This window comes from Sturnus vulgaris, chromosome 7, assembly GCF_052056855.1.
Source record: "Sturnus vulgaris isolate bStuVul1 chromosome 7, bStuVul1.hap1, whole genome shotgun sequence".
In the NCBI taxonomy this organism is placed as follows: Eukaryota; Metazoa; Chordata; class Aves; order Passeriformes; family Sturnidae; genus Sturnus; species Sturnus vulgaris.
Window position 1 is genome coordinate 15,062,811 of NC_142249.1, and position 21,833 is coordinate 15,084,643.

Below are 21,833 nucleotides of genomic sequence, written 5' to 3' on the forward strand. Positions count from 1 at the left end.
CAGCTAGCAGGTGATATATTAAGGAATTTCATATTTGTCAGATTGATAACCTTTTCCACTACCTTTTTGTTACGTGCCTTTTGTTTTAATTGTCTTGTTAAAAATCAATGGGAGTTTAGCAGAGGGGAAAAAAGATGGGAGAAACCTGCTGAACTAGACAGAATTATACAATAAAAACAAATGTCCTGAGTGTGTATGTGCTGAACACAGCTATGCAACAATGTTAAGGAAAATGCTGAATCACTGAGAGGTAAATTCTTTTTCTTGTTTAGTTGTATACATTGTGAAGGGGATACTGTAAGGTGGGGGAAGCTCTGATAAGTGGCCCAAGTAGTAAAAGGTCAATTTATTATGGCTGTAGTTGAGACTTGAGGACACTTGGGTTTAATTCTGCAGTTTGTCCTTCTCTGACCCTGGCTGATTGAATATCCTGATTACACATTCAGCTTGAATCTCTTCCCATATCAGCTGAACAATGCTCAGCCTCTTGATGTAAAGCAGTGTTAACTATTCAAATTTACTTGACATTCTTGAATTTTGACCCAAAACAAGGTGTTGCTAGCTTTCTTGCCACCATGTCTTGTGCTCTTTCTAGATGGATAAAATTTTGCATCTGTGGTAATGTCTGGTTTGCATGAAGTTTGCCCAGCAGGGTTGTCTGGTGGTCCTCAGAAACAGTTAGAAAGTTGTAGAAATAAGGCAGTGACATGGTTTATTGGCAGTAAACTCAGGTATTTTTTCATAAAATCTGGCAGCGTTTGGGAGCTACATAATTTGTCAGCTGCTAGCAATAAATCTCTGCCATCCTGGTTCTTCACTGCATGGCTTCTCTTGCATAAGCTGAGTTCTTCTAAGGCAACGCTTCCTTTGAGAGTAAATTTGGGTAAAAGGAGAACAAGGCTTTCAGTACAGAATTTGAGTTGATGATTTCCTTTCTGGCCTCCCCATGTACATTGCATTTACATTAATTCCAGTTAGTGAAATTCCTGCTGTGGTGGATGTATTTGGTGAGATGCATATAATACTAATGTAAGGCTGCAAGGAGGGCATGTGTTGGTAGCCAGGAGCCAGTGAGGTTGTGCCAGGAGGGTCAGCTGGTCCCAGAGAAAGCCATGGACTATGTACCAAAGCAGTGTGAGACAGCAGTGCCTGAGTGGAAAGCAAAATGTGAACCTTTTGCACAGCATGACTCAATACAGCTGCCACATGATCTGCCTCTGTTGCACTTATTTAGTGCTAGCAGACAACTGGTGTTTCAGAATGAAGCTGAAACACCAAGACACCCAAGGAGTGTTAAAGCAAACTCAACAGGAAAAGGCTCCACTGGTGTCTCCATTGCTGCTAGTAGCCTTGATCAGCCCACAATACTGTGTTAGAAAGAAAATAGATTTCAAATTTACTTGCTTGCTTGATGGCTAGATTGAGGAGCAGGAAAGACCATGTATATCCATGTACGGAAAAAGGACATTTGAATTTCCTAGTCTGTTTTGAGGGCAAAGGACCTTGTAGTGAACATAAGTTATTTTGTCATCTGTATGTGCAATCACTTTGAAATGGGTATCAGTACTAGCATTCATTTTAGTTTTGGCACTAGTTCTCAGTCAAAGCCTGGCTCTGTGTAATTGCCAGCATTTGAAAGTGTGATGTTAGTCAGCAAAAGCAGACAAAACCAAAATAATTTTCATCAACTAAGGCTAAGGACATGCAGTACTGTGAACAGATTATTCCAGATTTTAACACTGAGTATAAACTGTAAAGAGTTTATTGTCAAAATATATTTTACAGTATATCTTGAGGTCCATATTATGTCCTGTAAAACAATTTTGAGCCCAAAATTATTATGATACTAATGATTATGATGGTTTTTATTTCCCTTCTTTTTCTCAGGAGAGGAAAATATGTAAATTTACCACAGATGTAAATTTCTGAAGCATTTTTCTTTACTTTCCTGCCTCCTTCCTAGAAGTTCTGCTGTATTCTCTTGTGCAAATTTCCATTATTTCATCTTCATGTCTTTAAAATATTAGTGCAGTGGTTGTGTTTTGGAGCCCATCAGGAGAATTTCTGATCTGGAAGTTTGCTGTACAGCAGTAGGCTGTGCAGTCTGCCTGGCTTTGTGTTGCACTGTGCTGCTCCTCACCTCCTGCTCAGAAAGTCTCCAGGCCATTTCAGGTTGGTTTAGACCTTCATGTTCTCATGCTTAATCCTCAGGCAGACAATTTACTTGTTTGTCTGACCAGTCAGTGCAGAGCCCTGCTGTTCACTTGGTCAAACATGCTACAAAACAGAATACTGGAAATATAAATATGTGGAAGATTATCAATAGTTTAGCTTTTTTTCCTCCCACTCTAAGTTAGTAGTGAGGGTAGTCTGTCTGGAGAAGCATGACTTCCTTCAAAAGACATCTGCTTATTATATATTTTAATATAAGTGGATACACATCCAGAAATAATTGTAATTAAAGCCTCTGAGGAGAAAAAGATAAAAAAGGCAACATTAGAGTTTTTTGCTAAGTGATGATTTCTTCAGGATTCTGTTTCTCTGTACATCACACCAGAATTCAGCTACCAGTATTTGAAAATATATACTCAGAGAATCTTCCTGATGTATATACCTTCTTTGTAATAGCATGTGTCTTCATAATGCAACCTATCTCATAACCCTGTCTCGAGGGCAGTGATGTTTCTCCCTATTGTGTAAATAAAAGAGCTCCACAGAAAGCTGACAGGGCCAAAATAAAACAGGTTTTGCATCTATGGCTGTTCTGATGAAAATCTCTCTAATTGAAAGGACAAGTTACAGAAAAAACATTGATCTTTGAAAAAAAATCTGTTGCTGCCTACTGAGCTTCCCAGCTGAATGTGTGGTGGCCTGTACTTAAAGAAATCCCATTACAGGCAAACAAATGCTCCGAAACCTTTTTTCCATTTTTTGCCTTATTTTTAAGTCATCACCTGCATGGACTTAAGGCAGTTGTGTAATTAGCAGCACGGTACCCGTGTGTGGTCTGTGATGGCAGCAGGTCTGTTCTTGTAGATTGCGTGCGGGTTTGTCTTCAGACTGTTCTCACGTTCTTTCATTTGTGGCTGTTGAGTCACAAAATGTTTTGCCTGGCATTAATCATTAAGTGGCAAGTGTTTGATTTATTTATCTTTAATCCCAATGATTAGACCATGGAGTAGCATTTGAGTAGCATTTAGGTAACATTTGAGTCTTTTTTTTTTTTTTTTTTTTTTTTTTTTGTTCCTTTCCCCTTGCTTTGCACTTGATGTGAGTTCTGTGTACTGCATTGAATAGATGCGAGGTCAGGAAGCATCAGTTAAGTACTAATGGAGGTGACTTCCGATGCTATTAGTGAAAACATGACTCATGTTCTAAGGATTTGCAGTTGGATTCCTGTAACTTTTGGTATTCCTCTTTCATTGTTTTCAGTAGTTGTTTTCCTAGAACACACCGTGGTCATGAAAGAAATACTATATTAAAAACAATAGAGATGTATTCATTTGTTTAAACTCATCCAAGTATGGATGAATTGTGTGTTAGTTGCATGCAGATTTCTGATATAGTAGATGCACTTGTAATTTTCTTCTGATCTTTGCTGTTCAGAAATATCTTTAGTGGGAAAAAAGGCAAATACTCAAATAGTAAGCATCTCAGGGTGTTTTTGTAGTGAACAGATAGAATTTACTTATCAGTAGGAATCAGTTCTCTGTTTCTGAGCAGCTGGAATTAGCAGCATGATTATAGAGAGAAAAAACTGAAAAAAATCTATATAGCATTTTTTTTGTTGACAGTAGAACTGACTAATTCTAATTTGGTAAATCACATAAAAACCTGAGCTGTATGCTAAAAGGCAATTCCTGAAGTCCTGGTCTTGTTTCTCGGGGCTGTATAGTGGTCTGGAGATGAGCTCTATGCTTCCAGACCACTGCAACAGTAAGCAGGAGCCACTGGATGGACTTGGGAAACGATGGACAATTCCCAGTTCCTTTGTGATTCCAGGAAAGTAATTTATTGTGGTCTGTTTACCCATTCTTCTCTTGGAATATAACAAGCTTTCAAAGTGTGGTTCAGGTGAAGTCTGTTACAAGTGTGTTTGGTGATCAGACTCACTGGAAGTGGCAGCCAAGCAGGAAAGCTGAGAACATTCACTGTTTCTTGGATGACTGCTTGGAGCACCCATATTCTATTCAAATGCCACTCAAGTTTATTTCTGAAACTGTATATAAAAGTGAGGGAACAGAAGCTTGAGTTCATTTTATTATTTCTATTGAATTGTTTTGACATAGTTTTTCTGGTATGCAAATACAAGAGGGATGGAAAATTGACATTGACATAAATTCCTTCATAATTTGTTGTTTAAGTTTTAGTTTTGGTCCTCTTCAGTGTCAGCCTATCTGTTGCTTATACAGTTTCTCAAGTAGCAAATTTTTCAGTGGTGTATGATATGTAGGCATTCAGTTGCCATTTATTTATTTCAAAACCTCTCATGAAATTTCGTTAAAGGGTTAATTAGAAAAGGTCTGAATGTCTAATGAGTTCTATGTGATGAACAAACAAGAGTTTACTATGAAATTTGCCTTATAAATTCAGGGTTTTAAAGGATGATTTCAGCTATGAAGCAGATGTCCTGTGAAACCTATGCTGCCACTTCCTTTGGTGCTAGGTCTTGGTTGTGTTTGAATGCTGGGACATTTCATGTCTGGGCAGATACACTGCATAGCTTGATCTGTAAATGGCTTCTGCATTTTGCTGATTTGAGGATACACTGCTGATGCATCTTGGGTCTGTGAAAACTGTAAGGAGAAGAGCACTGGACTGTGAACTGCTCGTGGCTCTCTAATATCTGGTGAGCACATGTGTCTGCAGGGACTTTGCCCTTTATGTTTCTGACAGGTAGCAAATGAACTGGATTTATCAAATAGAGCAGTTCAGGAGCCTCAGCCTTCATAGGATAAGTTATTTATTTTAATTGCTCTTGTTGTTTAATGAAGATCTTAGCATTAAGGTATTTCCTTGGGTCTGTTTGGATTTATTTGAACTGAAGACAAACTGAAGAGAATCCGGTATTTCTAGTCTTACCCTACCATCTCACCTGCCTTGCAGACAAAAAAGAGCAAGCAGCCCAGCTGAGATATAATTTTTGTGTCTTATATGCACATTGAGTGCTTGGAGACATGCAAGAATTGCAGAATGGTTGAGGTTGAAAGGGATCTCTGAAGGTCATCTTGTCCAGCTCCTTGCTGAGGCAGGGTCACCTGGAGCCAGCTGCCTGGGACCATGCCTAGATGGTTTTTTAATATCTCCAAGCATGGAGAAGCAGCTTTGCAATTGTTTCCAGCTAAGCTGCTACAGAGTGTTAGTGGCTGCCCTCAAACATTGGAGGTGCACGGCTCCCAAGGCACAGGGAGATGTGTTTCAGCTCTCAGTGCACCCTGCATACCTGTCAGCTCCCACTGACTGAAAACTGACATTGTCATCCATGTGGAACATGTGGAAATCCAAAAATTATATTTTACCTTGAAGAGTAAGATTTCTGTTGAAATAGGCCAGCTTTTAAAGAGGCACTCCAGCACTTTCATGTGGTTTCTGTAGTAGTATTTTGTAGTACTTCTTTTGGGCAAGGTTTAGGGCATGCAAGCATGCTCACCTAGGCTAGAGGCTGCTTTCAAGAGCTGACCTAGAAGTATTCCAGTACTGGAAGTTTTTAAATTTGACTTGTTTCCACTGCCTGGAAGAAAGAAATCCCAGAGCAGGAATGTACTGAAATCATGAGCAGTAACTGAAGCAGCTCATCTATTCTGTTGTTCTGCAGGATGGTTTCTGTACATCTGAATGCCCTTCCCAATTTTCTTCGGCGTTGTAACTTCAACAATGAACGTACAGAGGCCATGGAGGAAAATAAAGTAGCTTTTGTTCCATGTCCCCTGTTCTCCAGATGTTCTGTGCCATCAGGGAAGGGGCAGGGGTCAGCAGAGTATTGCAGTGGGTACTGCTCCCACAGGGGCCGTGCTGCTCCAAGTTATAATCGAAGCAGGAATGTGCAGTGATCAGCATGAAAAACTCTAGTTGTTGGATGAGTAACCTTTATTTTTTCTTGGAAAAGTTTCCCACTGAGATCATCTGACATTAAATTGTGTCAAGTTAACTCGTATTTTTATACTTTGCAAGAAGATTAATAGACACTCAGGTTGCTAGCTCTGTTATATTTTCTCATGCCTACCCATTCTCTCCTCTGCAGGTATTCTTATAGGGCAATGGAGTCTTTTTAAATCAGAAAAACCTTTGGTAGTTACTTTTATTTTCTGTAGTACATGCATGGCTGGACAGCAGCTAGTATGAGTCTTAACAACTTCTCTTTTTTTGAGTATCTTCTTGTACCTTGATCCTAGGAGTTTTATAGAAAGATTAAGAGACATGAAAAATAAGCAATTAAAGCTGTCTCTGTCGGTGGAGCACAGACATGATACGTGTCATTAATATTTTTCTGAGTCCAAGGCAAACTCAAAACGTTTTCGTTTGTTTGGTCTTTTTTATTCTTCTATTACTTCATAGGTTCGAAGATTTTTTTTTTTTTTCTTAACATAATGAGGTATAATTAAAGTTGACTTTCCTGGAATTACTTTTCTTTTTAAATAAGGAAACCAGATTTGTGTGACTGTTTCATAAATTCTGTTCTTTTAAATTAATTTTTCACGAAGGCAAGTTATGAAAGGGCTTATCTTGAAGCAATTTGAACATTTTGCAAACAACCAGATCTTGGATGGCCTTAGCCCCACTCAGCTATCATATGCAACAGGTTTTAAAACCTTCCTACTGCCCCTCAGAGCAGATATGTCCTATTTCACAAGGCTGTATACTTTTGTCCCATTATGACTTGAAAATTGTAATTCTGTGCTAGTTTTTTCTTCTTTGAATTTTCAAAAAGTTAGTGAGATCCAGTTCCCTGTGGGGTCCTGTCCTTTCAGGCGCTGTGTCTTGGCCAGTCCCATGTCATGGAGCAGAGAATGCAGGACAGATGCTTCACGCCTGGCATACTCAGCTGTTCTGAGAATAAAACTACAGCGTGCAACTGGCAACTTCTGCTGGAGGCAGCATGTGCTGGCTGCTAATGTGTGACCTTTTTGTACTTAGTAACTTGACTAATTCTGCTCAGAGAGGTTTAAAAAAAAAAATTGCATATGAAATTTAGGCGACTGACTTTCTGAATATCAAGTCAGTGCTTTGTAATAAATGTATTTATCACTGCAGAACTGTAGCACCAGATGTAAAGTGTTAATAGTGCAGTGACCAGAGTTGAGAGAGGTGGGTGAGCAGCATGGACTGCCAGCCAGGTTCTTGGAGTGTGGGGAGCTGCAAGTGATTGAATTACACTGGCTTGAGGAGTTCCTGTCTCCTCAGCTGAGAGTTTTGCCCCCACTGAGCTGACACGCAGCTCAACTGATCACACACACCGTACCAGACCAGTAGAAAAGTCAGCTAAGTTGTGCTATTTTAGTTACTGCTGCCACACAATAAACTGGGAAAACACTGACAGAATGCTGGCCTGAACAGTGCAGCAATTTATGGTTTTCTCAGCATAAAAGAGTTACAAATTTTGACTCCTAATGAATAGTAACAGCCTTAAAAGTGAGGCACAAGTATTGAAATCTCTTGGGTTTTCATTTTTTTTACCCAATCACTGCATTGGTGACAAAGTGAAGCAGTGTTTTTGCACTAAGTCTGCCTTGCTGAAACCTGGCTTCTTTGGGGCCAGTGCTGAAGAATGATCAAAGAAATAAACCATCTGTGAGGAAATATTTTATGCAGTACCTTTAAAAATTTACAATTACATTTGTTATAATTTTACTTTAAGTTCAAAATCTGTTTTTCCCAAAAGACCAATCTACTTCATCTTGCATCTTTTCACTGCCAGTGCTTTGATGGGAGTTAAAGAGCTAGATGAAATCTAGTTGTTGAAATATGTAGTACAAATTCTTACTGTAATGGGTTGTTTGCTGAGCTGTACTTCTGAATAGCATCTAAGTTCTTGTAGTTGCACATCTAGCTTTTTTTGAACATATCTTTCCAGAAGACCTTAATCATATATTTTTATTAAAGTTGATGTTTTATGTACAGAATCACTAACAAAAATTATTTTTCTTTCTTTGGCTAAAGCTACACAGAGTGAGGAGCGGCTGTGTGCATTTAAAGACCCGTATCAGCAGGACCATGGCATCAGTGAGAGCCGAATCTCCCAGGAAAATGGCACAATTTTGTGCATGAAAGGCAGTACCTGCTATGGACTTTGGGAAAAAACACGAGAAGGAGACATACATCTTGTAAAACAAGGTATGTAGCAGTTCAGTTTTAGTGCAGTAGTTTTGTTACTTATTTCACTTCTTTGGGATCCAGCCAGCTGATACAAAGCTGCACAGCTGCAAAACCAGACTTCTTGCACATTGTCGAAATGCATGATTTTAAACTTCCCATTTAACAATTTTAAATGTGAACAGAAAGTTTGTTTGAAATGAATGACTTCCAAAAGAGACCAAAGGCATCAATGCACAGCTGAATAAAAAGCGTTCATATTTCTTGTTACTCACAAGGTCCAGAGGAAAATGGGTTTCTTGAATTTCAGTGTATGTATTGATGTAATGATAAATTTAACAGTGTCTTATTAAGTAAAAAGTGTATATTCATATTGATTGGATGCTCGTTTACAAAGGAAATTGCAGCTATAGTTCATGTATCAGTACTGTAATTCAGTGCTGTTCTGTGGGGAGAATATAGGTAGGAGGGGTGAAGGGCTTTGAAGTTTCTGGAGATATGTTTTGGTTACCATTCTCAGGGACTCTGCTCTTTTGTATTTGGATGCAAGTTAATGTAATATAAGGCTGAATGTAAATGCAGCTGGTATTTACAAATAGCCTGTGGAGTTGTAGTCCTTGATTCCTGTTTGATCTGGCAGTCTGCTGAAGGGAGCAGCCTGACTGCTCACCTCTGCCCCACTGTTGCCTCTTTCCCTTCCAGGTATTTGTGGATAAATGACATTTGACTGCTGTTGACCATACTTGGGAACAAGCAGTTGCTGCAGGGACAAAAGACCTGGTATTAATCAAGCAATAAGTTGTGATCCTGTAGAAAGGTCCAGTGATGCTGACAATGAGGAAGGGCAGAATTTTGAAAATTATGCAAGAAGCACCAAGCTGTAGATGTAGTCTTCTGGCCTAAGGAAGGGTTTAGGTCACAATTCATTTAGACTGTGGACCAGAGAGTGGTAATATGGTTTGTGGTATCAGAGATGAGGAGTGGCATACTTCTCCTTAACAGGCTCAGAAATTCAGGTTTTGTCATATTGAGGCAACAGCTGGACACCTCTGAAATTTGCCTTCGTCCCTGCCCACATTTTCTTCTCCTTGGCTATGGGGAGTTCTAAAAGAAGTTCTTCAGATTTTGGTTTAAAAGGTGGGAGTAAAGTCAGACAAGCAAATTATGATAACTGTTTTCACCCTATTCTGTAATGTTTAATTAGGTAATGTATGGATTTCTGTAGATGTGTTTATCCAGCGACTAGAACTAATTTTATATTTACTTTAAAAAACAAAATCTGTCATCTGCTTCTTTTTACAGGTTGCTGGTCTCATATAGGAGACCCACAGGAGTGTCACTTTGAAGAGTGTATAGTTACAACCACCCCTTCCTTGATTCAGAATGGAACATACCGCTTCTGCTGCTGTAGTACAGACCTGTGTAATGTCAACTTCACAGAAAACTTCCCACCTCCTGACCCTACTGATACAACACCTTACAGTAAGTCACATGTTTGTGTCTCTGGCATTCACGGTATAAAGATTTTAGGGAAAGAGCCTTTTTTTGTGGTACTGTTAAATGTGAAACCTGTGACCTTTCTGTGTCACAGAGATGGCAAACAGAACAGAGCTTTCCCTTAGGAAGTTTGTCACACTCATATTCCACAATGCTCCACAAAGAATGAGCTAAATGTTTACAAGAGGATTGTTTGTATAGGCAACTGCTGAATGCAGATTATATTTTCCAAAATGGTGTCTAAGTTTTGTGTGTTTTGATATTTGGATGCCCAACCTCATAAGCCTGTGGAGGTATTCAGAAGATTCATGACTTCTGTTGAGAACAGGCCAGTGGTTTCATTTACACCATGGCACCTTTGGAAAGTTTGGCCTGTCTGTTCACTCATGAATCACAGGTAGTTTTGAGTGGTAGAACTGGTCTTGTATCAGACTGCTGAAGTTCTCTCCAACAGTCTGTGAAATTTGCCTTCTTTCTTTTGCATATCTCTGGTAAGGGCTAACTTTGACATAATGTTCAAAGAATACTAGTTTGAGCAATGTAATTTTCTACTCAGTTATTTATTATAAAATCAGCCTAACATACAGATCCAAATCAAGGGATCAGACCTCTTAACCTGGTATGACAGCAGCGAGATCATAACTAGCAGACACACTGTTATGCTGTGTTCCAAAAGTTAAGAACCTTAGTGGCCTAATGTAAACATTTGGATAGCCTTTTCTAAATAAGAATTGTGAAAGGGAAGTTGAATAAAGTTAGATATATAAATGGAGACACAACTGTTCTGTATGTCAAGAGTTCTTTATCAGTAGAAAGTATTTTGTGAAATAAAGATGTATAATTGGATAGCATTTACAGCTGTAGAGTGCAAAAAGAATAGTTTGTGTTTAGGAATGATAGTATTTGAATTAACTTCAATGTGAAGATACTGGTACTTATCACTGGTGGTTCAAAAATGGCTGTAGGGTCTGGTATTTGTAAGGAACCCTCATCAAAATGAGGGTTTGGCATGCTAAAAACCAGCAGTCTTTAACTTGGAAAGTATACAATATGGATGGGTAAAGAAAGCTGGCAAAATATGCTGCCTTTTGGTTGACAGTACTGTTTGTAGAAGCAGTGAACAATCACCATTTGGAATCAGTGTCACTGTGCAATGCAGAGCAGACTCTGCTTGACTTTAAGAGTCATCAGCTTGGGCTCCCCAAATGTGACTGGAGTTAGTGTTGTGCAGGGAAATGATACTGGAGGAAAACCAGGTGTAAAGGTAATTCCTTGTCCCTTTCTGTCCCCCCCAAAACAGGAAGACCAGGTTCTTACAAAATGACTTGTGTTGTTCTTCTCATAGGATGAAAATTAGAAGCTGAATTAATTCAGCTGTTGAGCGATAAGATCTTAAAATAATTTTAAATTGAATTTTTGATACTGAAAGATCTATCTTGACTTGCAAAGTGTGGGGGAGAAATTAATTCTCTAACACAGTCCTTAATTCACCCAGCTGTAATTGAGTGCTGCAGCATATATTTCTACTGACTCAAACTGTTTTGTGTTGTTGTGTCACCTTCCATTTTCATAATAGGCAAGTTTGGCTTTAGGCATAAGCACAAGCAAAGGAGGTTGCTTTGGAGCACAATTGTCTGTCTGCTTTGACTGGGTTAAGAGATGGAGATGGGCCATTCCAGCAGCAAGGATGACCTTGTTTGCCTTGTTTGGTGTCTTATTTGTGAAACTCTACCATTGCTGCATCTGACAGAGATGGGGCTGCTCCTGGCTGTTCATATGCAGCCCTGTGGAGGTACAGGATACTGAGAAAGCAGGGAGGCTGCAGCACACACACCCCTCAGTGTTACTGACCCCCATTCTGAGTGCTGGAGGCTTCATGGTCTCTCAGCTCCTCCCAGAACCCATTTTGGTGCTGTAAGATTATATTTTGGCATGTTAAGTACAGAATTCTTGCTTTGGCAAGGTTGAGTGTTTATAGAATTGTTGGGAAGCTTTGTATTAGCTACTGGATACCTTTTTAGGCACTCTTCCAGCCTTTCTGTTATAGTTGACAGAATGTTGTGAGGACATTAGCAAGGTTAGCTGCACAGGCTGTGACAACCTGTGTTACCATACCTTTTAGATTATTCAATTGAACAGGTCACAGTCACATGGGAAATCTTCTGCAGAAGGTTATTTCAGTATAGTCTGTGAATTGTAAGAGCACTCCTTCTCATCTCTACTTTTGATAAATAGTTCTTGAATGGCCCAAAGTGAGCTATGAGACCTCCTAGAACTCCTGCAAATTTCGAAGTGGAAGTGACTGGTGTACAATTATGTGAAGCCTGATTAATTCAGCAGTTAACTAAGTATTTGTAAATGTTTTTCTTCTCATTTCCAGTAAAATCATACATAATAAAAAGTTCCTGGAATGACAAGTAGAAATCCAGCCTAGTAGTTTAATAACTAATGGAGCCTGAAGACTTTGCTGATGACCCTAATCAATTTGAAGCTTAATTTTTAAGGAAAAATTGTAGTTGTTATTTTAAAAATGTTTCCTTGCTATGTGAAGGATCTATGGAAACAGCAGAATACTGTTAGGCCCTTGGGCTAAATCCATCCAGAAAAATAATGGAGGAATAAAACAATTACTTGATATAATTTTTTGGTTGCAGCTTTTCTATGATACTTAAAAGTGGTGTTTTGAAAGATACAGCTAAACTATAAATTATTCAAGAAGACAAAATTAAGATCTTAATACATGTTAGATCAAATGATCATTGTCATAACATATAGCAGTTAGAAAAATTAAGTGTAGTATTTAAGATAATATCAATGTTGTTTTTAGGATGTCAAAACATTTTTCTCACAACTGTATCTGTGTAGAACAGAACGGCTTCCTTTTTTTTTTTTTTCTTTAATTCATGTTTGATTAGGGTATAAATATATGCAATCCAACCTGTCTTGTAACAAAATGTTTATAAAAACGAAAAATAAGATTGAGGACAAACAGGTTCTTGAAGGCTGAAATTTAATCCTTACTGCTTCTTAATGTGCAGCTGGTAATTTAAAACAATCATACATCTGAGTAGTCATAATATTCATCTCTTCTATCTTAAAGATAATCCAGGCAGATTTGAGTAGCTGTTGGTTGTTAATCCCTCCAGCTAGAATTTTGCAAATGCTGTAGGGTGGGTGATAGTCTAGAAGCCACAGTCTGGAGGTATTAACAAGGCAGAGATGAAGATAGCTGTTTCCTGATGCCAGAAGTAGTGGTTGGACAATGGTGTTTGTTTCTGATTTCAAGATTTGCCTGGGGAATTTGGAGCTACTCAAATGCAGAAGTTCAGAAACAACCAATCATCCACTATCTTGCACTTCTGGGAAAAGATATACTTTATTCTTCTGTGATAAATCACTCATGGATAGATTCACTGTTCTTCCATCTTACATTTTCACAAAAAATTTACCAAAAATATTCCATCTTAACTTCAGCCAGTATACTCATGTACCCCTTTACCCTATGTAAAAAGGGCCAACTTTGGCTTCCTGGGTCAGTGTTTTGAGAAGTTTACTTTGTTGGCTTTGTCGGATATTTAGTTTTACTTGCTAAATATCTGCCTGTTATGACTGCAGAATGCTTCCTAAATTCTGAGACTGTTTTGAAGACAAAATCATTAGTTCCTCAATCATTCATAATAGCCTGTTAAATAGAAATTAAGTAGCTAAAGACTTAAATGATCTCCCTTGTTGGTCATAGATATATTGCTGTAATGAAACATTCACGTTAAAATAACATCAAGATGAAAGAGCAATTTTTAATTATTTTTTCCCTCAAGGCTGCTTCCTGGTGCTGCAAATAAATTAATGTAGCAGCAACTGAGTAGTAAGAATGTGTTTTTCTATGACAGATGATGCATTTGTGTGATGTATGGAAAAAATCCCTGGCAGCAACAGTTGAGCAGTTACTGGTACGTGTGGTTGAAAATTGTGTAGGGTTTTCATCTCATAACAGCAAAGGGTGGCTGCAATTTTTAGAGAATTTAGGAAACCTCTGTTGAATAAGGGCACTGAGTTATGGATAGAAAGAGACCACCTCTCACAGTCAAGGAAGTTATCTTCACTCTGAAACACTGATAACAGGCTTATCTTTCCAGTGTAACATTCCTGCCTCTCTTTGCCAGCCTTCTTGCTATGGATATAAAATAGATGTGTAAAAGTCAGTCTTGAAGTGATCATGGAATTGTGTGGAAACTTTGACAAAAGCTACCATTAAAAAAAAAGTAATTACAAATGTATGTGGCTGGGACAGGTTAATTATGGTAGTAATGAGATGGTTTTCATTTAACTATTGTTTTTGAGAGGCAGCAGTTAGACTCATGTAGCTGTGGGCACGTGGCCCAATCTAACTCCCACTGAAGCTGAATTAGATCATGTCAGGCTAATTTTGGAAAGTTGTAACCCTGCTCACTCTCAGTTGTCTTGAACTGCTTTTTCTGGAGAAGAGCATCTGATATTAATTTATAATTGAAATGCATTTACTTCAGCTGGGATGCAGGGCCTGATCAGCTAAGTTTGTAGCTGATGTTTAAGCTGGTCTTTAATTTCTGATCTCCCTAATCTAAAAAACCCACTCTGTAAATAAGCTTTTTCCTTCATGTGCATTATTTTCTTTGGTTTTAGGTGATTTAGATGTAAAGAGGAAATTACAAACCTTTGCAAGGTGGCAGATCTCAGGTTTTAAAAGATGAAGGTGGGAGCGATCTACACGAGAATTAAAACTTGTACCCTTGAAATGAATGGGAGTCAGGCAGGCACTTCTTCCTTCAGTGAAGGGATGAAACATTCTGTGTCATTAATGTGCCTTCACTATGTTATAGGATGGAAGGAAATATTACTACAGTAATTAATATCTCCTAAAAAAGAAGTTTAATTTGAGACAGCTAAGCATTTGATGCAAGAGGATGATACTGTGCCTCTGAGGAAGTTGCTTTAGGGCACTGTAGAAAAGGAAGTTGCTGAACTGCTGGAGGAGATACAGGTGAATGTGCATTAGGATTTCTTATTATGTGTCTCTCTTAAAAGAGATTCTGTGTGGAGCAGTTGATAGAGGGAGAACTTTTTTTTTTTAATAATTCTTTAATATACTGGCTTAATTATGAGGATTTTTAGCCAGTTTTTTTTTTTTTCAATTCTTTAATATACTGGCTTCATTATGAGGATTTTTAGCCAGTTTTTTTTTTAACAATTCTTTAATATACTGGCTTCATTATGAAATATTTGGATTTTTAGCCAGCTGTTGACAAATGTGTGTTTTCCTGAACCTTCAGTTGCCTTTCTGTCTGAAATATAGTGCTTAGTGGAGCTTTTTTTGCTGTTTATTTGGTTACAGGAAATTAATTAACAGTGGAGGGGGCTGTGACACTGGGTACATTGCTACAAATGCTTACTGATAAGATTTTGGAAACGGGTACTAATTAAGGCTATGTCTTGTGTCATTGTAACTGAGGAAAAAGTGATGGTGTTGTGGATTAGTGTAGGGGAGAAAAAGAAGTGAAAGTTACTGCAGGAAGCACAGTATTAAAGCAATTGCAGTAGAAGGTTATTTAGAAATCCAAGTGAAAGCCTTAACTTCTGTAGAACTATGCAATGTTTTGCAAGTCTCTCAAAATAACTGGTAATGCTTGTCGAGTAACTTCAGTTTCCCATTAAAACTGCATCTATCAAAAGCAGAATCTCTTGAAGATTGTTGGTAGCAGCACTTACTGTTTTAACTTCTAAGACATCATAGTCTCCTGAGATTAAATTGGAATCTTTACTGAATTTAAAAGTAAAGCTTTGATGTGAAATTGGAGTCTTGCATATGAAATGTTAGCTGTGAAGGCAGAACCTCCTTAGGCAGAAAACTGTATGTGTAAATTTTTTCTCTTACAGAAACATTTAATCAGGAAGATGAAAATGAAGTGTTTTACTTGCACTGACATTGAAATGTTTTGGAAATGTTTTTAAATTTCTCCTATGCACCAAACCCACAAAATGCTGAAAACCATGTTAAAAGAGCAAACATGTTTGTTTGAAAAAGCAGAAACATTTCAAATATTATTTTTACAAAAACACCAATAACCCAAAACCCAAACTTTTTTTTTTTTTTACGAGTATTTTTCCTTATTGCTTTGTCGGCCTCCTGTTGGAGCACACTTGCTAGGAAAGGTAACTGCAGGAATCAGTAGTGCATTGAGACCTGGAGGGCCGAGAGCAAGGTTCTTCATAAAATTCTCTTTAAAATATGCTGGAATCTAAAAAGGGCTTTTTTGGATGCAAGGTGAGATTTTTTCCTGTATCCTGAAGTTGCAATATAGTGTGTTTGTGAAGTGCTAGAGCTGTATTTGCACTTTGTTTCAGAGGGCTAAACGTTTTTCTTAAGTCCTTAGAGATTTCAATTCCTCCAGTACCTGTGAGCATAGGTGAGTTCCTGTGAGCAAGCATTTTAGCTTATTTGTTTGATACAATTGTCTGATCTGCATCTTTGTCCTCTTTGAAGTAGTCTGCTTGTTTCTAGTACTCCACAGTGACTATTTTATTCACACTTAAGATCTAAAATTAAGAAAGGAAACACCATTTTTTAAATAATGTAATCACTGGCCTTGCCACCTTCGGTAATGGTAAAAATGTGCATTTTAAGTTAACCAATAACTGTAAAGAAGTTATTCACAGTCTTATATCATGTGCAGTTCCTGAGGCAATAATTTGCATCTCAGCTGGAAATTACTTGCTTATGTTTTATGCACTTCTAAGAGTTTAAAGATCTGCAAATATCTTTGGGTAATACAAATACAGTAAAGATAGTGTTTCCATTTACTGGGAATGCTGAGTACTGTCACAGTTTGATGTTGTTGTTATTACATGTTATACAATACATTCAGTGGCATCATTAGCTGATATCTTTTGTGACAGTGTTTGTTGAGGCTTTATTGTGAATGCCTTATAGACACAAGGTAAAAGTGGATCAGGCTCCCAAGAATGATACTCTTTCAGAACGCAGTACTGGAAAGCTGGATTGTAAATAATAAAGGTAGCAGATAAGGAATTGTTTTGCCTCATCTCAAGGCAAAGTGGAGAATAGACAGGGGTGCTATACATTTTATATCTTTATTCACATGCTGCAATATGCAGTGTAATACATGTATGCAATATCATCATTATTCTGAACAAACCCTACACTGCTACTTAATACAAAATAATTTGAGAAATAGGAGCTCTCTGGAAGGCAGATTGACCTATCAGAGCCCTTTTGGGTGACAGTATAGATCAACAGGTTTTCTGATGATGATAGGCTCCAGTAACTATTCCTCAAATATTTTAAGGCTGGATGCTGTAAATTTCAACATTTCAGTGGGAGTTAAGACTATACCTCTGTGGGAGCATTTCTCCTTTAAAGACTTGTGAACTTTGTTTAGGTAACTGCTCAACAAAGTATACTGACTGAATTAGCCAAGAGAGTGTACATTGAAGTCATTGCCAAGCAAAATGGAAACACTGTTTATGTTTTGTGCCTCTTCTGCTTGTCTGTGTCCCTGTGCTTTTTCAAATGTTTATTTTCACGTTGGCTGTGTTGATCTCCTGCTTTCCCTGTCTTGTCATGCTAAAGGCTCCTTGCAGTGAGCTAGAATGGCAGAAATGGCTGTGCACAGGCTGCTCAGCAGCTCCAGCTCCTGACAGAGGGCATTAGCTTCAAAATGCTGCAGTTGTGTCTCCCTGGGCAGCCTGGAGCTGCTGGGCTTGCTGAGAACACTATTTCTCATAACAGGATTTTTAGCATGGCTCTGCTCTAGTTTTCTTGAACATTTTGCAGTGAATGGAGTTAAGATTAAAAGGCACAAGAGCTTTGTGAAGTTGGATTATAAAGCACTGCTAGGTGTTGCCAGCTACTACTAATAAATTCCCACCCTATGCCCAGCACAGTAATAGTCTTTGTCCTCAGAGTACTGGCATAGCAAGAGGCAGACTTGGGACTGGAGCTGTTAAGTGCAAGACAGAAGATCACTTATAAATATTGGGTTATTTGTGTTGGGAAGGATAAGGATTTGACAGGAAGATCTCACAGATATGTATGTATAACAGAAAGATCTTTGAATATAGAATCTGAAGAAGAAATAGAAATTATAGGAAGTTTTGATAAAGAAAAGAATTGCTGAGCCAGTCTTACTGGGTCACTAGAAGGCAAAGAGCACATGAGTTGGAAGGGGCTTTTATGACTTAGAGCAAAGGATAAATCCACCTCAAACAAAAGATGTTTTTACCAAGCAAAAAGATTTTCACAGACAAACAAGAAAGCCAACGTTGCAAGTAGAGAAAAGATCTCAGAATTTTCCACTGCAAGAAAACTGAAAAACAACTTCTAGGTTAAACTGTAGCATACTAACTTTTTGTGATTGGAAACATGAATATGGTAACGTTAGTAGTTAGGATAGGCTATAGGTAATAGTGAAGATATTGATTGGTTCTCATGTAATAAGATGCTCTGTAATGAGAAGTATAGAATGCATTGTAACCAGAACTAAAGAAGCTTCAGCCCAACCTGCAGCTGTGGCTGCAAAGGCTGGGCTCTTGTCACCCACGACCCATGAATTGCTGGATCGTTTGGATATAATAAGCAGCATTTTAAAGAGCTGCCTGGAGCCCCACATCCCTCATTTTTGGCTCTTACAATTTGCTGTTCAGTGCTATTAGGCTCATCTATGTAGAACAATGTTTAGATAATGGAAAACCTTTCATGTCGTTTTCTTGTCCCTTATTAGACATTTTGAGTAAGCCTCACTTGTTTCTGTTCTATGTGTTAGTTTGCTGACAAAAATCTGATTCTCTGTCATGGTTTTTAGATGGATACAATTTATTAAGAAAGCTTTAGGTTCTTGGCATTTGACTTACTCTTAGAATAGGCTGTTAGCCCAGCTACTTTGCAGTCTTACCTGAGTTGCAGCTATAGCTCAGCACAATGCCTCAGAGGAGACTGAAAGTCCAGACAGACACTTGGCCCTTCAAAGTTGGTCATTAATTATTTTTCCTTATTGAGCTGCTTTTGACAAATTTTTTTTCTTTATCTGAAAAATAACGTGGTCCAGAAAATCCAATACATTACTTAACATTGATTTCTGGCTCCTTTCCCTATGATATAGCATTCAGTGTATCTTCAGGGAGGGTGCTGTCTGGAGATAAAATGCTAACAACCTTTCAATCTGGCACAATCCTAGGAGCTGTAGGTAAATAAAGCAGTTGGTTTTTAACAGTGTGATGTTGTTTCTAAGGACACTTGAATTAGTTTTAGACAAAAGAGCTGGAATTATGTAGGTTAGCTGCCAGGAGGCTGCAGGCAGTGCTGTGCCAGTGGCTTGCAGGTGCTGCAGCCAAAGCCTGAGCTTGAGCATGTCTGTGCTTATGTTTGTAGATAAGCACCAAGTACTTTTTGTGGGATTTGATTGCTTTCACACCTGTGCTGCTGGACCATCTTCTGTCAGCACGATAAAAAGGGTTAAGGGCTACACTTTTTAGAAGCTATGGATTGTCTCTTGCCCTTCATCCTTTCATCATATCAGACAAAATCTTTGCATGTGGATGGATTTTGGGGATCAGTGTTTTAAATTTGTTTTCCTTACAAGGAAAGGCTCATATCCTTCTTATTAAAAGAGTGAATGGCAAATTCAGTGTCTGGATTGTGAACTTGTGACTAACTCTGGAATTCTAAATGTGAAGTTTCATAACTGGGCATCTGGCTCCTGGCATATATCATCCTGGCTATAGAGATCTCCATTATTGCTGAAGAACTAAAATGTCAGGGTTGTTTTGAAGTTGCCTGAGGAGATCTTTTGGCTCTCTGGCTAACAGAACACACGTGCTTGAAAAACAGAGTTCATAGAGCATCCAGGGCAGTCAGTACAACCCAGAAAGTATCTGGTCATGTTAACCTGATTATACACCAATTGCAGGTTTATTCAAAGCTGTAATTTTCAAGATGGAATAACTCCTATTGTTGCTGTCCAAATGGACATATATTCACTATATTCAGTATATTCATTAAAATCTTAGTGAAGATTCCTGTGAATGTAATTGTTCTTAAACAGGGATTCCATTTGATACGAGAAGTCTGTTTATATTTGTGTTGGTTGTATAATGAAGAAAGCTTACTGTGGCTAATAGGTCACATTAGGGTGTGGTAAGTTCCTGGAAAAGTCATAAGGAGACCTAAATGAAGTTATAGAGTTCCTCAATCCATAACTATTTTTATATACCCATACTGAGTATTTCTTTGTGTCTTTTTATTTTATCTTGGTATTTTGTGGCATTACTCTTCTTAGTCATGCTGCACTTTTGTTTTCTTTCTGTGATAGGTTTGGGAATGTTCCTTCTTTCCTTATATATTGAATTAGCTGTTCTTGATGTATACCATTCACTATTACTATTTTTGCTGGTTTGTGTTTAATAATAAAATGAATGGTGAGGCGTTGCTATGGACACTAATACATAAGCATTAGAGTTGGGACACCACGTATTGTGTCTATTTTTGTGTGTGGCAGAGACCTTTTTTCCCTTATTGCAATTGTCATTAGGATTGAATTTTGTGGTCAGAGATCAGATTTTTCATGTCAGCTCTTAGAGGTCTGCAGGTTTTTGTTGTTGTGTTTTAGCTTCCATGATTTCAATACCAGAATAGGTATTGATCTTTAGAAAAACTGAACATCAGATTTATTTAGACAGTTCGTCAATTTATTTCTCAGAAGTCTTGGTTTGTTTGTCAGTGTTTTATTCTGTAACACATTTCTTAATTTGAAAGAAATCAATATATTAATTAGTGTTAAAATATAAAACCTTACTTTCACCCTATTTCAGTTTGTTTGAGTCGTGTACTTCCATGCAGAATCAATTAATGGAAAAACATTTGAAGTATATATATGTCTAGGGGGGAGAAGTTAGGAATTCAGTCTTTAAGGGCAAGGAATGTGCTGAAAAAGGGAATTGTGAAGATTTTCTATTACCTTAGTTTTTTTCATTTTTTAAATTATGCTTCAGCTTTTTTCTCTTATTTTGAAGTAGGAAGACAGATTTGTAATTTTCTGAGAGATCTGAGGAAGGGCTTTCTTTTCTAAGACATTAATACCAAGTTGCAGTGAGATAGGAGTTTGTGATCCAGTTCTTTTAAATTCCTTTGAAGATTTCAGTGAGGTGGACTCAAGTGTTTAATCACTACAGTTTATTTGAGAAGTTTATTTAAAAGCATTTATTTGAAAGGTTGAGCCTACAAAATACTGCATATATGTTTCTTGGCATTATTATTTCCTAAAAGTTTCTGGAATACCTGTGAATGATATTACACAGCTTTTGACTTTGGCCTGGATTTTTGCCTTCCCTCAGACTGGTGGAATGAGGCTCATTTAGAAACTCCTTGCAGCTCTCTAAGTGTTTTCTGAGACTAGCAAAAAATTCCTTGTTTCAGACGTTCATATGGACTTAAAACTATATATAGTTTGAGCAAGGATGTAAGGTATCCTTGCATCCTGTGTGAAAACACTTCTCACTTTCATAATGCTAGAACAGGAAATACAAGTGTTGGAGCTGTAGCAGTGAAAGTGATTTTTTTTTTCCTCTTTGCCAAATAAAAATATTTCTTTTTCTCTTACTTCTTTTTATCTTTGAGTTGTGGTTCAGTTCCCTGTCTAACAATTTGTTCACAAACTGGCTGTGTCTGTCTGAAGGAATATACTGCTGATATGTGCTCTAGACAGCTGAACCAACTATATGGAGCCACTGCAATCATTTTTGCCTGGTTGTAGTTCTGTTTCTCCTATTAAAGCATTAATCTGCTCTAAAAGTAGTGATGCATGTAGAAATCGAACTTAAAACCCCAATAAATTAGTACTAGTGTTATAAAACAGAAGCACAGTTTTTATGTATGTATTCCTTTGACTTGAGGGGTTTTACTCTTTTAAAAAACTAAAACCAAAATAATGCACACATAAAAACTTCAAAAAGAAGCAAAAGCCAAATTCACCCCC

General features: G+C 37.9%; 1 protein-coding gene across 1 annotated transcript in view; it reads left to right on the plus strand.

The window, feature by feature from the left end:
• The window catches only part of BMPR2 (bone morphogenetic protein receptor type 2), a 105,639-nt gene that overhangs the window by 43,834 nt on the left and 39,972 nt on the right, over positions 1 to 21,833 (plus strand). Inside the window, exons 2-3 of the mRNA XM_014879406.2 lie at positions 8,158 to 8,331; positions 9,613 to 9,792. Of these exons, the coding sequence (XP_014734892.1) occupies positions 8,158 to 8,331; positions 9,613 to 9,792 (354 nt within the window). The remainder of the gene's footprint in view (positions 1 to 8,157; positions 8,332 to 9,612; positions 9,793 to 21,833) is intronic.